Genomic DNA, 18,144 nt, shown 5'->3' on the forward strand with positions numbered 1-18,144 from the left:
TAAAGTTGGGTTTCATTGGCCAATCAGCGCAAGGAAATTTTTACTCCTTTTGGTCCCGATTGGTCAATGAAATTGATAGGATTTTCGAACGCATTCTAACGCGCGACCGTTTTAGACCAACCGTTTCCAACCGCTTTCGTTGAGCATTTTATTAATTAACGCTTTGGAAATTTGCGTTTTTTCAGTGTTTTTATTATTTTAACGAACGATAAGCGACGATAATCAGGCGAGTTAAGATCGCGTGATAACCAATTAAGCTGTATCAGCTTACGTCGAAGTGCAAAATTTGAAATGTAGCCTGTGAGAAAGCGAACGGGCAGGTGAACGAATACGTTCTTTGTGTACAAACGTCTTTTATGCAGCTCGAGTCGTTTCAAAATTCGTCGCGATGAGCACGACACACGATAAAGACGAGCGTAGAAAACGCTCGCTGGAAGCCGGCAGAGAAATGGCAAGCCTTTTTCTTTTGTCTATTATCGAGACGTTCGTCGTTTCTACTGTGTATTCTTCCTGTTTACTCCAATTACATCGTTTCTCTAATCGTTTGTTTACATTGTTAATTTCATGCCCATATTAATTTATCTATCTATTCCATCAACTTTATTTTGGAAAAATAGCACAGTTTTAAAAATGTGTTATTAATGTCTGATGTATTTAATAATATTTAATAATAATAACAATAGTAATAATAATTTCGATTTTTTTGTTACAGCTGGAGAAATACAAGGCAATGCGATCCAGTAAAAACACAGGTACAAATATGCGAAGCACGGAACAATCTGACGATGAATCGTTACACAACGAAAAATCCACATTGGTTAAAGAATCTAGTGTAAGGATAAGAGACAATAGTCTTGCGCAATTGCATATTTGGCGTGCAATATTTTTGCATAATTAATATTGATCGCTCATGTTATATTTTTCTTACGTAAAGATAAATGAAGATATATCCTCGAGAGATATAACACACAGCAGTGTTAGTATAAGCGAAGGAGATCTGGAAGGATTAGCAGGACGGGTTGCAGAACTGGAAGAATTGTTACAAGGAAAAGAAGCTATAGTTGGAGCTTTAAATGCAGAAATTGATCATCTACGAGCTGAGACGTCCTCTCCAAATTCATCACAAAGTCAAAGCAGTAGTGTACATGGAAGAGATATTGTATCTATGTATCATCTAAGAGTAAGTCATATTTGAACAGAATTTTTTTTTTTTTTTAAAGTTAAAGAAAAATTAAAGCAATAATGTTCATCCTTTTTTTTTAATATATTTGATATTTTTCTTTTCTATTGTTCTAATCTTTAATAAGAGCTCTCTTATGATTTCAATTCCAAATAGTAATAGCCTGAAGATAGCTTATAATTTTACTGATTTTTATGTAATAAATATATCTTGCTATGGAGTAATTACCATTATGTAATATTTTTCTTGTCAACCAGTTCCAAGAGTTTGAAAAAGCACTGTATCAACGTGATAATCTAATAGAACACTTGACAACATCTTTAGAGCAAGCATTATCTGCCAGAGATGCTGCCATAGGACAACTTAATGCCTTAAATAACATGCAGATTGACAATCCTGTGATAAATAACATGAACTTGCAGCAAAAAGTAAATATCACATACTTCATGTTTTTAAACTTTATAATTATTAATGATGATAACCTTATAAGATGATAAGCAATTATGAATATTTTAGATTGAGGCTCTGGAAACGACAATGAACGATAAAGAAACGTCAATACGCCGATTGAACGCGCATTTGACAGATATACGTAAACATGTACAAACATTGGAAATGGAAAGAGAAACGCGAAACGCAGAAATCAATGATTACAAATTGCAGATAGATAATCTAACTGAGCAAATTCGTCTCAGTGCCACGGAAAAAAACTTAAATATTGATGAAACCTTGGCGCAACAGAAACAATATGAAGCACGTGTTGATAAGATCAAACAGGATATGCAGCATATTTTGAATAAGTTTACCACTGTAACAAATGCCAATGCAACGCATTACCAGCAAGAATTAAAAGTAAGCGTTATATTCTTTTACATAACTCTTTGTTTAAATATTTTAATTATACAGGGTGAGTCAGGAGGAAAAGGCAATGGGAGACGATAGTATGGTTCAAAAAAAAAAAGATTACATGAACATGGTTCTCAATAGTTTCAGAGATATAGCTATTTAAATTTTAAGGAAATATAATAATAATTAATGGTACATGTGTTCGCAAATGATCAAAAATGAACTCTAAATGTCAATACACTTTACAATTTGTATCCTAAGATTACATATTGTTTCTTTGAATATAGTGTATTATTCTTTTGTACAAATAGCATCCAAAATTGACGCAAGCAGTCAATTAATAATAATAAACATGTTTATATAAACTTTTTTTTTACAATAATCCATATTATCTTGCAAAATATTTCCTTCTGATTTACATTGTATAATTATGTGACTTTTTCATTAAAAAACGGACAAAAAAACAGATAGAGTTAAGCAATAATTGGATGCAAAAAATTTAATGTTAAAAAATAAATAAAGTTACAAAGAGCGTTTCTTATGGAACTTTATAACTTGTAATTTAATAATTTGTTATTTAAATATAATAGGAATTAACTGTAAAAAACGAAACTGAAATTGCTGATATAAAAGCAAAGCATGAAGAATGCATCAAAGTACTGAAGGATGAAAACAAAATGCTAGCTGATCGTTTAAACAAGGAATTACCAAACTTGGAAAGCAGGCATGCCAAAGAATTGTCCGTCTTTCAAACGCAGTTGGCCCATTATAAGAAAACTGTCGAAGCATTAAAGCTCGAACTGGTGAATCATGCCGAATCCCAAAAAGTCGCTCAATCGGAAGCTCAGTTATATAAATCAAAACTCGACGAATTGAAACTTGAAGCAGAGAACGAACGACGTATGCAAAGTCTACACTTTCAAAAGGAGAAGGAATTATTGAACGAGCAAATCAAATTGCACAAAATTCAGCTGGAGGAAATCACGTCGAAGCACATTGCAACGATGAGTATCCTAGAGTCCAAGGAAAGTATCGAACGATCACTAGAGCAGGCTTTATCGAATGCCACTATGCTAAAGCAGGAGAACGACTCGCTGAAGTATAAGTTGGATGATTTGTCGTGCAGATATTCAGCGGCACAGTCGATGATCGAAAACAGTCAGATGCATGAGAGAACTCTGAGTGGTAGGATATATGAATTAGAAAGGTCTTTGTCGCGGTTCGACGCTACGAGCGTCAGTACAGTTAGCGAACTAGGTGAAACCATGTACAAGACTTTTGATGATGAAGTTCTTCAGCACCAAATGATAAAACGAAAGTGTGAGGATAAAATGGAAATGGAAAAATTGTTGGTTGAAAAAATTCACGTTCTCGAAGAAGATTTGCGCAAAGCAAATGATAAGCTAGAACAAACCGATCTCGCGAAGAAAACCTATGAAAAACAGCTAAAAGATATGAAAAATATGTGTGACAAGTTGCAACAGGAAGTTAATTCCTTTAAAGAGCTCAATCGTGTAACGTCTCACGATAATTCTACTCAAGAATATTTTGCGAACGACATTCCAGCAAATGTTATAGAGGCTCAACAAAGAGAAATTGAGAGTCTGAAGCTACTTATGGAACAGAAAGAAACAGAGAATGTGAAATTTAAAAAAGATTTAATTGAAATGACAGAGAAAACAAAAAAGCTGGAAGCACAATGCGAACAATTAAGAGATGGCTTGGTCCAAGCTTGGACTCAATGTGCTGAGTTTGAAGAAAAATTGAACCAAACTGCGACGAGTGATAGCAGTAAAATCAACACTTCCTTAAATAGTACAACTTCCAAGCATTTTAAAGCAAATCAAAGTTTGAATAACAGTACATCAGATCAAAATATAATAGATCAAACAAAAGTTCCAGAAACAAACATTACTGATGACAGCACATTAATAGATAATAGTAACGTGAAAAACAACGAGACTTTACATAAGGAAATGCAGAAAATTCTGGAAGACGAATTAAGTATAGATAAAATTAAGTTCAAGTTATGTCGTTATTACACGGTATGCGAGAAAATAGCCGCGGAAAAAGCGCTGCTCTCGACAGAGAATGCCGCTTTACAAATGGAGAAAGAACTGCTAAGCCAAGAAATCCAGGATATTATGACTCGATGTAAAGAAGAACTAGAATCTATTAAAACAGATTCTACCAAAGAGATTAACAGATTACAGTTGTTAGTGCAGAATTTCAAATCATTTCAGGTAAGTCTTTTCGTTCTTATATCATATTTTTCTAGTTTCCGTTTAGAGAGTTTCTTACAATGTTTGTGCTTATATTATGTGGTTATATTATGTTTTTCTACTATAATCCTTTTTTTAATTGTATTTTTTTTTCTCAAGGATGGGAATGACACCAATGATATAAAAGCTGAACTTAATGCACGCCATGCTAAGGAGATGGAGGAACTTCGAACATACTTCGAGCAAAAATGCTTGCAGATGGAAAAGCAATATTCTGAGGAGATCTTCAGCCAGCAATCAAAACGGATTTCTGATAATGATAGTGAAACCGAAGAGCTAACAGATGATCTATATTTTGGTGGTGCAGGTGATTGTTTGAACGCAACCAATTCCCGAGCAGCAACTTCTGATGCCAATGAAGAATCTCTGAAGAACAGGATGGACAATGAAAAACAAGCGCGTCTCGGGATAGAATACGAAGATAGTATCCAAGCATTGAGACAAGAATTGGAACATAAAGTGAAGAAAATTCAAATTATCAAGGCTGACTATGAAAAAGCAATCAAAGAACAGAAAGAATTATATGAACGTCAAATTCGCGATATTGAAGCAAAGCTGGAACGTTCGTCGGCTTTACCCACTATACATCAGGTGAGAAAAAATTTTCTAGTTATTATGATACTTCGCTTTATTAATAATATACATTTGTTGATAATAGCAATTTTTGTGCCATACTTAATGTGTGTTGTATGCAAAGACTGTTTGCTTGCAATAGTAATATTCCTATTATAAAAGCATCCTATTATAAGACAGTTCAAATTTTAAGTATCGATACATAGATGCTATGAAATTCTTCATATTTTAAAAAACGGAAAATATTTAAATTTTTTTGAATGAACTTTAATTTTCCAAAAATTCTTAACGAAACAGAATTTTAACAGCCTTAGTTTCTTAAAATGTACATATGAATCTTATTTCTTTATAAAATAGAATCAATAATTATTTGAGAAATTTGAATTAAAATTTATTATATTTTATTTCTATTAAAAAAAAAGACAAAGTCTTTTATATATATAATTAGAAAGAATTAATTAGATATACTCGATTGGATTCATTATATTTATCATAAAAAGTTATGGCAAAATTTTTATTGTAAATTCAAGAAACATATTAAAATATAAATGCATGGCGTGATCAGCGTGCATTAATTATTAGTACATTTCTCATTTTAGTGTGATCTTGAGATCCCTATATAAAAAGAATCTTTTGTTCTACAATCTCTATGATTTTTTTATTTATTGTAATTACTGCATTTTCTTCTTTTATATTGTAATAAAAAAAAATAATAAATTATTTCTTTATGATAATTTATATCAAAGTGCAAATTTACTTGTGACTAACATACCGCTATGCGACTTCATATTTGCATGCAGTATTGTCAGACAGAATGGGAGGCAGTGGAAAATGATGAATTATCGAGACTGCGTGATGCATATAATCATCAATTGGAAGAACAGGTCGCACTAGCTAGACAGGACATTATCAACGCTCTTCAAGAACAATTTCAGGTAGATGTGGATCATCACAAACTGGGCTGATTGAGAATGAAATATAAAGGGAATAAACATTACAATTTTTTTAAATCAGAAATTCATAATTTCTGTATGTGTTACTTTATATGTTGCTATAAAAGCTTTCGCTAATAGGATTTGCCTTTATGTATTTGTGCAATGATTTATTAAAAGCCATTAGATGTTTATTGAAAATCTGTTGTAATTATGTGCAGGCACTATTATCAGTGGAAGCAGATAAAGAAGATAATTGGCCAATCGAATTGTTAGAACTGCGAGATAAATTTACATGCAATGCTAAACAAGAAATTCAGGAAATAAAAAAAATACATAGTGCTGAATTAACTCGTCTGAGAGATGAACACGATTGCATTGTAGCACAAATGTGTGAGCAACACCAAAAAGAAATCGGTATTCTTAAAACTCAGAATCCAGGTAATAATCAAGAAGACATTGGATCTTCAGATAATATCATGGAAGAAAGGTAATTGATGAAATGATTATTTTATAATTTTAACACAATCATAGAAAACTTTTATTAAAAATATTTAACATATATTTTTTTTAATATTTAATATTTTACATTATTGAAGGATTTAATATTCAAATTGATTTCTGATATTGAGAATTAAAATAATTAGAATTTTGGATTTCACCGGAGACCACAATATGAAAAATATTTAACTCTATAAATCATTTTATTATGCTTAAATATACAATGTCAAATTTTTATTAGGGACAACTTGAAGAAGACATGCATAACTCTCAAGAATTTGATTGGAGAATTAGTTAATTACTTTGTCATCTGTGAAGAAGAAGTTAACAACACTTTGATCAATGAAGTTCTGAAAAGACAATTAACAGAGTCCTTTACTCATGAAGGAAATTTAAGTAAGGACGATAGTATTGTATCAGAAACACAATGCAAAGACCAAAAATCCAACCTATCCATTAAAAGAGTTCATTTTGCTCCGCAATCGAGCAAAATAAATTCTATTGTTAACAGTGATAACAAGACATTGATTGAAGAAGACATTGATGAGATATTAAAAAAGGAGCTAAAGGCATGTTTAAGACGTCTAAAGTCGGATAGCACACAAATACTCAATCTTTCGCTAAATAATGAAGATAATATTGCATTACCATCAAAGGAGACTCTTTTATCAAGTCAAATTAATGAAGAGCTTTCCTTGAAACTGAATCATGCTGAAGCTTTGATAATAGGCTATCAAGAAGAAGCAGAACAATTAAAATTGCATATTTTGGATCTACAACAAAAGTTGATTAGCGCAGAGAGCAAAAAAGAAGTTATCACAGAGGGATACGGCGAAAGTGATCTATCTGGAGTTGATATAGCATTGCAAGACTTCTTACAGGTCCAAGAAAAAGGTATCTTTTCATCTGACTTTTGCATCAATTAATAACTTGTTTATTAATCAGTATAGGATTAATTATACGTTATATATTTTTTTTACGGATTGATTATAATCTTAATATTTTGGAAAAAAAGAATATTTAATTCAATATGAAACTTATAAATTATATTGATTGCTTTATCACGATATCATTTACACTTATATTTTATAATTTTTTTTATGCGATACATTTTTATATATAATTTACAGCTAAACATGTATTATCGAATGGCGGCGGAGATGCATCTTATTTACTGCAATTGATAGAGGAGTTGTGCAGACAAAATGATAAACTAATAGATGACTCTAAAAAGGAAAGGGAAGATTTGCAACAACAGGTAAAAATTATTTATTTTTATTATTTGTCAAAATGCATTGTTGCATGATTCTGATTATTCGATATTGATATGTCGATACAGTGATGAGTATTGTGGTGTACTGTTCATTGAAAAACACGACTTGTCTTTGCAAATCATTACAATTCTAAACATTTCCGTATTCACAAGCTTCATATTGATATTACATTTATATCGTACCTGTTTATCATATAGCAACACACACAATTAACACAAATATTTGTTTTTTTATGTGGCACGTTTTGTATACAGTTTATATATATATATATATATATAATTTTTTCTTTTTTTTTTTTTTTTAATAGCGATTCTTTGTCTCACACATGTACTATATAGAGTGTCTTAAGAAAAATGAATATTGAAGTGCTTGAATCTTGAGATCTTTCTACATACTGTTGATTGAAATTACGAATTTTTGAGTCTACGTTTTTTTATTTTAAATATATAAATTTTTATTTTGCTTGCGTTCTATAATTTTCAGACACTGAAGCTCTTAATTATTTTTATTAATAATTATATTTTAAATATTTTAATCATTTATTTCGAGGATAAATAAATTTACATATTCATTTTTCCTCATGCACCCTGTATATAAAATAATTACAATATTTTTCAGTAATTTATAAAAAGGCTAGAATTTAGAACATTGTGCGCGTATGGTAATTATATATCATTCTTTCAAATAAATATTTGATTAATTACACAGTTAATAAAGAGAATTCTCCAAATCAAAAGTGCAGAGTTCTGCGATGCAGGTTTTAAGAGATTGATTGGCGTTCTTGTCTTGCCAGCAGGTACCTTTAGAACCCACTCCTACCCCATACATTCACAGGGTTTGCTGCAAAAAGGTAAATTATAGAATTACTAATATTAATGTAAACGCTCTTCGCGTAAGTTACTCTTCCAAATCGGCTATAATAAATTAATACACGTGTAACGCTCTATCACAATTAGAAAGTGTAAATAATTTTTTATTGAATCATTTATCTCATTTCTAACGCCCATTTGCAATACTAACTACACATACGTTTATGTTGTAGTACTACTAAAATGTATTATTGCATGTTAATATATATTATGTGATGTTGCAATATATAATAACCGCTTTGCATGCTATATTGTAGACGCGTTTTATTGTAATGCATAAAACGATTCCCCTTTTTATTCTCTAATATCTTATTATTAATTATTTTATTATTTGTGAATAAAATACATTATAACTAACATAATGACTAAAAGCGTTAAATAATTGAAATCCAATTAACATTGTTCCTAAGGATTGCAGATTTATAAAAAAAAAAAAAAATTATTTTATTTTATTAACATTAACATAATTTATTTGGGATTTGTATAATTTCGAAAAACTCTTGAATATTTGAAAAAGTCTTGACAATATATTTATTTTATTTCTAAATTATATCGTTAAAAAGAGAAAATCAAATTCTGCACGAATTAATCGAGTTATCTAGTAGACCAAAAAAAAAAAAAAAAAAAAAAAAGGGAAACGTATCTATGATAAAAATTTATCATAGATATATTTATACATTTTTTTTACACTTATTCATTATTTCTAACTGTAATTACTTTTATTCAGATTGAGGCAGCGGATAAGCAATTACGTGCGACGCGCCGATTTTTGGATGAGCAAGCGAGCGAGCGTGAGATGGAGCGGGATGAAGCCGCAAAACAAATTCAGCTTTTGCAAGAACAGCTCAAGGAACGCGAGCGTAAGAAGGAGAGAGATATGCGAATTAGTTCTGAGGTAAAACTCTTTTTAAAAATTTTATTTCTTTAAATGTGATGATTTTTTTGTTAAATACAAACATACGCTTTTTGCAATCACCCGCTGGCTAGTTAGGGTTTAATGTCTTTTTAATTAATCCTTAATTAGTTGATACTATCAAAGATTGTGATATGACGATCATTTTCGGAAAAATTTTGGAGACAGACATTGTTCTAGATTTATGAATTTGAGAATTAGACGTCGCAATCAAAAAGTGTAGAAATCTGAACAGACTTTGAGAAATATCATAATATCATAATACTTTGATTATCACTAAACTAATTTAAGGATTAATTAATGCAGATATTTCTACATTCACTTTAGCAGTTATTGCACTAACCAGGAAATTTCAACTGGCATAACGACTGCCATTTCTAGAAACTTAACTACAGGTCTCTGTGGTTTATTTTAATATTAAATTTAACCTAGACTTAAAGCTGCTAAAAAAGGAACTTATGCCACTTACCTATGAAAAATGAGGTCAAATTTAAACTTATATTGCAGAAGATCCCTTTATATATTTAAATTATAATAACATTGCTATTTAAAAAAATATGTATAGATTGCAAATATATATATAAATTATAATTACAGTTTAGCAATCAAATTTACCAATATTTTTATACAATTTTATATGATTATTGTTAATTGTTTTTATAAATTTTGGATGTCGTCATATAATATATTTATTTCTATTAAAAACAGTCAATGAACTTATTTCTATTAAAAACATTAGAGATCAGAAATACTAGATAAAACTTACAATTTATAAAATATTTAATTATATTAACAATTCCCTTTTTGAAACAATTTTATTGAAAACACAATAATACAGAATTAAGGTAATACAGACGTAATATAGAATTTAAATTTAACTACAATTAAAAGGATTATTATTTTGGAAATTAATTGTATCGCTGGCAATTAATGTCACGCATCACTACTAATTGTATTAACACAAATTTTTCTGCACTCTGGTTTGGGTTTTCTATTTGTCGCACAAAGCAGTCTGAGCTATCATCTGAAACAACTTCAGGCATCCCTGAGCTTCAAACTACGACCAATGCAACTGTGAGTGATATTGTATTTAATTTCATTTTTTGATTTTTTACACTCTTTTTTCTCTTATTAACATACAGTGGCTAAGATAAATACGTTTATCAAAACGTTATTTAGCAACATGTATGGCTATACAGTTTACTTGTTTATTTTATCTATTCCAAATAATATCAAGAAAAAATAAATCTCAATGTATTTAAATGCTTTGCAAAATTGATGAATAATAAGTAAAAAGCTTAAAAAATTTGATATAATGAATAAGTTCAGACTACTTGACAAAAATATGTTTCACTTATTTTGTTTTTTGTAGCTTTTTTTGTATAAGCTTTATTTAGTTAATAATTATACAATTCTTTTTTGTATCATTAATTATGTATATATATGATTGTTTTCTTTTTTTATCCACTGTATGTTAGAATCAAATTATTGTAAAACCCGATATAATACATATTATAATATATCTCTATGCTTTATATGTTGGGTCATGCTTGACTGGAATTATAGGTGACATCCTGAAAAAGGCGATGCATTAATAACTCGCACATATGTATATATGTGATTTATGATTTATAGGTGGAGGCTCTCGAATCTCAGATGAGAGAAATGTCGTCATTAATGTCCGATACGGAGGCGAAGAAATCGGAAAAGGAAAGTGAATTGAAGGCTGCAGTGGATAAAATATGGGTCTTACGAGATATTATTGCTGACTTGGAGCAACGGTTACAAGATAAGACTGAGAGGGAAGAATCCTTGCAATTGCAAATTAGTCAATTGGAAGCCGTAATAACCGCGCAAACAAAGAATCAGCAAGATCTAGTTCAAGAGCTGGACACTATCAAATCTGGCACTGAAAGCAGACATCTAAACGAACAAATTAATCATTTACAGGTAAATCATTGTGAATAAGTACATAAATTATACAACTATCTATAAATATAAAAAGAGGAAGGAAGAGAGAAAATAATATTATACAAGAGACAATATTTTTTTCTATGTTTTAGGAGGAATTGAATAAGCACAAGTTAAGCTCAGAACATTTTAATGTCAATTCGTCTGTCTTGAAGCAAATGAAAGCAGAACTTCACGAGATGCAAAATCAATTAGACAGAAGAATCCGAGAGTTAGAATCCGCGCACATGTGCGGTTCAAATTTGAGCTTGAGTCAACCGAGTGAAGATGTTTCCATCAGAGAACAAATCGACGCAACGAGATGTTTGACACCTGATGATCCGTCTTCGCCGCCAATGTTACCGCTGGATCAAGTACTTAAGTTAAAAGATAAAATGCTGAAACATGCACGTGCGGAGGAAGTAGCCTTTAAGCGAATCAAAGATCTAGAGATGCAGTTGACAGCGATGAAGAATCAGAATGAGGAATTACTAGCGGAGCAAGAGATTTTACATCAAACAGCATCCGAGCAATTATTCCAGATTGAAGCGATGCGCGGTCGTTTAGAACAACACAAGCAAAGTGCTCCGTTCGCTCAGAAACAGGCAACATCTCGTTTAGAATTACAGTTGTACGAAGCTACTACGAAATATCATTCTTTGGAACAAACTATTACTAATAAAGAGATAGAATTGAAAGAATTGAAAGCTCAACTTGAAAGAACTAATCAGATGCTGGTGGAGAAGGAAGCAGAAATGGAAAACTTTTTACAATCGGAAAATGGCGCTCTACAAAAGATTGATCAACTAAAGGATCAATTAAAACTTGTTCAAGAGGAAAAGAAAATGTTGCAAATAAAGCTTGGAACCCAAGAGCATGTTCAATCAGAACTGCCACAACTGATCGATACCATGTTGGCAGATAAGAACGAGGAGATCGATCATCTGAAAGAGCAATTATCTAGAAAGGAGAAACAATTGAACGTCTATTCATCGTTTGCTTTGGATGAGACACAAATGAGGGATTTGACGAAACAAGCAGAGGCTAAGAACAGCGCGCGAACATTGAGCGATATTCTTTCCATACATTCGGAATGCGAGGAATTCCCTGAAGCTATACGAGCGATTAACGCAACACACATGATGACGCAAAATATTTCCAGTATTAGAATTCCTACATCTATATCGAAGAACACATTAACTGCAAATACTTTTGATACTGCACAAACACCTTTACTCAATGTAGACAGAGTAGATGCGCAAGTTCCACCATTAGATTTAGATTCACACACACATAGTTTCAATAATGATGTACGCCATTCGGAAATGGAGCTACATCATACCGAAGGTGAATCAAGATTGTCATCTCCTAAGAATAATGATGTCAGCGAAGATTCTCGACAAACCGAAGAATTACTTAATGAAAAAATGAAGGAAATTGAGAATTTGTCAAATCAATTGCAAACTCTGCAGCTGGAACTGGAATTAAAGTCCAATATTTTAAACAAATATGAAATCGAATCGACTTCCATGCAGAAACAGTATCAAGAATTGGAAGATGAGTATAAAGAAATTGTTGAAAATCTGGTACGAGATAAAAATTTTTATAAAGGTCAATATGAATTGACTCAGGCATCGGAAAGTAAAATTAAGAAAGATCTGGAAGAAGTCGAGAATATTTTAAAATTGAAGACAGACGAACTTGAAGATCACAAGAACAAGATGCAAGTAAATGAAAGGATCATTACAGAATTGAACATGGAGAACACAAAGCTAAAAAAAGAAATAACAATTAGAGAGAAGGATCAAATAAAAAAGAACAGTTCCTTACTGCAGGAGAAGACGCAGGAATTGCAAAGACTCAAGGAGCTCCTTCTGGAAAAGGATATTGTATTAGAAACTCTTCAGACACGCAATATCGAAATCGAAAACGAGAACAAGCAGTTGTACGAATTTAAGACGAAGCTTCATGCGCGCGAACGGGAGATCACCGAGTTACATGATGAGATCTTGCGATTGACGGACGGTCTAAATAATCGAGATCTGATTATCCGTAAATTGGAGGAGATAGCAAAACGGACAAGCGATGTTCACTCAGGCGCATCGTCGCCTTCATCCTCTATCAGCAACAAAGACCAAGAAATCCATCATCTGCAGGAGTTCCTGAAAGAAAAGGACAAAGTAATTAGGCAGATGAGCGACGATAGTAAGAGCCTGCAACAGGCGCTGGAAACTATTCAGAACAAGATGAAAGAATCTGGTAATGTTGTGGAGCTGAGGAGAAAATTGAAGGATGAGCGCAAGCTGAACGAGGAGTTGAAGAATATAATACAAAGGTTGCAGAAAGAATTAGAGTTGAAAGATGCGTCCGCGCAATGTTCGCAGGATGATAGCGATATTGAAGACATGGTCCAACGAGAACTGAATCTCTCCGCGCGATTGGATAAGCAGATTATGCAAGTCATTAAGAATGATAGCAACGAGGAGATCGTTGAAGGAGCGACAAAAGAGTATCAGCAGAAGTTGAGCGAGATCTGTAAAGACAATAAGATGCTGAAAAAACTGAAAGAGGATCTCGAAATTGAACGTGATTTAATGAAACATCAGATCGCTGAGTACGAGAATCGTATTCTACAATTGAAGGCGGATTTGGCAGAAGAGACAAAAAAGGTAGTCCAGTTAGACAAGGAACTTATGTCAGAGAGAAACGCGGTGAAGTTCTTAAGGATACAGATAGAAGAACATCGTCGGAAAACGGAAGTTGGACGAGCTCAGGATACAGAGTTGATCGAATTTCTGCAGAAAAAACTGAAAGCCTCTCTGGAGAACGAGGAGAAGCTTCGTAACGATTTAGCATCAATGAGGCAACAACAAATTAATCTACAATCACAATTTATGTCCACGAAGAAATTGATAGAAACCGAAAACTTGCAAGGATTCGCTGCAGCTGCGCAGAATAAATCAGAGAGGTATACATGCTAACTTTTAATTTATTTAATCTTTTATTACTTTTATTTATTATGCGATTTTGCCTACCTCATAATATTTTGCTTACCTCCATATATTCTTTATCTGTTATTCGAGAATTATGGATTAAAACTATCAAAATAAATATTATTGACATTTTTGGCAAACAGTAGATATCGACGACGACAGAATATAATTACATTTTAATGAGATGACAAGTACACAAAAAAAATTTAATTTTTCGGAAATAATGTGTTGTATAATCTTTTATTTTTTATTTCTTGTATTTAAGGACAAACGAAGATCCCAAGGAAAGTCGCGAAAATACGGAATTGCAAGAAAATATAAAGAGATTAGAAACTGAGGCGAGTACATATAAAAAACGATTGGAAATTGCGACAGAAGAACGAGAAAAACTAATCAGCAGTCTAGCATTAGCTAATGGAATGAAGGAGATCATGGAAGCGAATCTGCACAGAACCACGGAAGAATTGAAAGTGCAGGAAGAGGAGTATGATCAACTGCAAAAGCAGCTGAAAATGATGATGGAAGCTGAAAATAGGAAGCAAGACAAACGAGATGCTGATCTGGACGAAATCAGAAGATTGCACAGAGAGATTAGCATTGCTCGGGAAACTAGGATAAATCTGGAGACTGACATAAATCTTGCGAAGCAGAAACTAAAGGAATCCTCAGATCGGGAGCTGAAGCTTACACATATGGTGGAATCTTTGAAAGAGCGAGAAACGGAGCTCAATACGAAACTGATAATTGCAAAGGAGAAAGAGAAGAATCTAAAAGACTGGATCGAGAATTTGCAGCCAAGTTTAAAAACTGTTGCAGAAAGAGAGGAAGACATTAGCAACAAATTGGTAAATTTCAACAAAGATGTACCTACGGGCTCCATGCAGAGAATTAAAGAATTAAATGAATTAGTTGAGAAATACTCCGTCGAGAAAAATAATCTTAAACGAAAACTTGACAGAATAACAATAGAAAGGGACACAGCAATGCAGCGTATAAAATTACTTGAAGGACAGATAAAGAAACTGAAAAGTGCACAGGCTCTTACATCCAATAGCAATTCAACAACGATTTCTATTGAAAAGGTATCAAATTTTGTGTTTTTTTGTAAGTTATTATAATTATAATAATTGAAATTATAATAATTTGTATATGAATTCAATTTTTCCATCTTGAAATATTGAAAGACAACAATTACTTTTGCATTATTTGCATTCTTACATTTTATTTATTTATTTATTTTTTTTTTTGATAATCCATGTGCATAAAAATTAATCAATTATACATTTTAGAATAAATAACAATGGTATATATATCTTACTGTTTATATGTTGATTCCAGTTGCAAAAATTTTACGGTTCATACTTACGAGTGGATAGCAGACGAAAGGCATTGGCATATCAGAAGAAATATTTGTTATGCGTCATTAGCACTTACCAGTATTGCGAGGAGAATACGTTACATGTTCTCGCGCAATTGACTCAAAATCAACGCACTTACACGCGATCGTCGCGTAAAAAAACGGTACGCTTCAGGATCGCCGCGTTAACGATAATCAGTATACACAGGATGAAGTGGTTGACCCAACGTTGGCGAATAGGAAAACGCGTGGGTGCTAATGCTATCGTAGGTAGTATAGATCAATTATTAATTGATGTGCCGCCTGCCATTAAAATTGCGTCCAATTATTCCCCACCGGTGAGAGAAAGAACGACAAAGTAAGTAAAAAAAAAAAAAATATATATATATATATATTTCTATGAAACTTATATCAGAAATGATTATCTAAAATCTCTTTAAAATGTGAAAAGACAAAGCAATTATCCAACAAAGAAATATATACATATATATATATATATATATATATATATATATATATATATATAATTTATATATATATAATTATTTATATTATATATATAATTTGATATATTAAATTATTGCATTGTATGTGTGTTCTGTGTTATCTAAAAGAAAGAGAGTCTTAAAAGAAATATTGCAACTTTGTTGAAATCAATTTATCAACTTAATCGTGAACTCAAAAACTCATCATCTTAACATATTCTTCTATTTATTAGCATATAACAACATTCGACTCACATTTGACTGTTTAATAAAATTTGAAGTGTTTAGTCTGTATTTTTTATTACAACAATTATTATACATATTATATAATAAATTTGTATATTTTAGAAAATTGAGCGGAATGAATGCCCTTGAACAGTATTATCAAGAAGTAAAAAATTTCCAAGAGACACTTGATGCAGTTTTGGCAGAGTCAGGAACTAGTTATATTATCTCAGAATAACATTATATTTTTAAAACTTGTAGAAAAGAGAAGAGAGAGAGAAGAAGAGGAGAAGTTTAGCTCTGTAATGTTAGCATTAGGAATATTATGTAATTGTTTAAAAAAATGGCATCATATAGGTCGTGTTTCTTTAAATAGTTTGTTCACATGGCTTGAAAATTTTCGAATTTTTTTTTTTTTTCCTTAGACAGACATACGCAGATTTTCTTGGATTTGATCAAAATTTTGATTGGATTTAAATATAAATTTTAAATATAAATTTGTAAATTTGTCAATTTTGACTCACGACCGTGAACTAATATTAACATAAATGACTTTCTCTATTGAATTATAGAAGTCTTCGAACTTTTTATCAGTGAGGATCCAAAATCTTGTTCGGATGTCGTTTGCGTTTGATATATTCACTTTTTTTAGATTACTGGAATTTTTGCATTTTCTATTTCATTATTTATTATAATTCTTTTTCCCCTTTTTTTAGTAAACACGTCCTGTATTTTGTACTAAATTGCAGTCGTCAATGATCGATCTGCATGGGATTTCTGTTTCCGTTCGACTGCACGATTTACATTGCACTAATCGATCATAATTGATCATAAACTCAACTGATGAGAGAAATGCAAATTTCGTCAGCTTGACCGGAAATAATCGGAACTGGGCATTTACATGGACTCTGTAATATAGACTGCGACTTTATATATCTCTAACTCGCATTACTATTTCATGCAAGATTTTTTTTATTTTTGCGGTATCTTTCACTTATTGATTACAGTGACGCAACTTCTAAATGTCACTTGAAGAATTATAAAAAATGAAATTGATTATGAAACAAAAGAAATGAATTATGAGAAGTTATTAAGGACATGTTATAGCGTAGATCTTAGCATTATAAAACACATGAGAGGCTTTTATTGATTGTTAACAAAATAAAAGCATGTTCTGCGAAAGTTGATGTTAGCTGGACATTGTGCTTGTATTTATGATATTATTATTTCATAAGTTATGTAATATATTGTAGGTACTGTGTGTAAGAGAGAGAGAGAGAGAATGTAAATCCGCGTGTGCCTTGTACACTATAAAATGCGTTCATTATTTATTTATCGACAGATTGTAATAAGTCTTTTATATATCGCGAATTGCATGTAATATGAATACTTTTTCCGAGATTTGTAATAAACAAACCATCTTTTAATATACATGTAAATGTGTTTTTTGTTAAATATGTAAATTAATGTAAAACAGTATCACTAATTAGATGAATACACAGTCATAGAAAAAAACTTTATCATATAAATATTTTCTTCAAAACATAATAAATCGTTTGTATTATCTTCATTTTTTCATAATTTATATATTATGCATATTAATAATCGAAGAAAAAATACGACTGCATTTTTAGTATACATATATATTTCTGGAACATTAAATATATATATATATATATATATATATATATATATATATATATTTACATATATACATTAGAGTGTATGATAAAATATATGTGATAATCGACTAATCGATTTATT

General features: G+C 31.3%; 1 protein-coding gene across 7 annotated transcripts; it reads left to right on the forward strand.

The window, feature by feature from the left end:
* Window positions 1–114: 114 nt before the first annotated feature.
* LOC126849296 (A-kinase anchor protein 9-like) lies at window positions 115–17,811 on the forward strand. Of its 7 annotated transcripts, none has more exons than XM_050590988.1 (19): window positions 115–451; window positions 713–832; window positions 935–1,180; window positions 1,438–1,608; window positions 1,697–2,032; window positions 2,617–4,269; window positions 4,408–4,899; window positions 5,682–5,816; window positions 6,035–6,303; window positions 6,556–7,208; window positions 7,445–7,572; window positions 8,382–8,438; window positions 9,185–9,352; window positions 10,379–10,444; window positions 11,006–11,320; window positions 11,434–14,288; window positions 14,579–15,395; window positions 15,652–16,028; window positions 16,504–17,811. In XM_050590988.1, exons 1-19 carry the CDS (start codon window positions 389–391, stop codon window positions 16,616–16,618), a joined length of 9,036 nt encoding a protein of 3,011 aa, XP_050446945.1. In that variant the 5' UTR covers window positions 115–388; the 3' UTR covers window positions 16,619–17,811. The 7 variants fall into 7 exon arrangements, with proteins under 7 accessions (XP_050446945.1, XP_050446953.1, XP_050446971.1 ...); XM_050590996.1 differs by having other exon boundaries at window positions 10,382–10,444; XM_050591014.1 differs by lacking the exon at window positions 10,379–10,444.
* Window positions 17,812–18,144: the final 333 nt, after the last annotated feature.

The sequence above is a fragment of the Cataglyphis hispanica genome, chromosome 1 (genome assembly GCF_021464435.1).
Source record: "Cataglyphis hispanica isolate Lineage 1 chromosome 1, ULB_Chis1_1.0, whole genome shotgun sequence".
Taxonomy (NCBI): Eukaryota; Metazoa; Arthropoda; class Insecta; order Hymenoptera; family Formicidae; genus Cataglyphis; species Cataglyphis hispanica.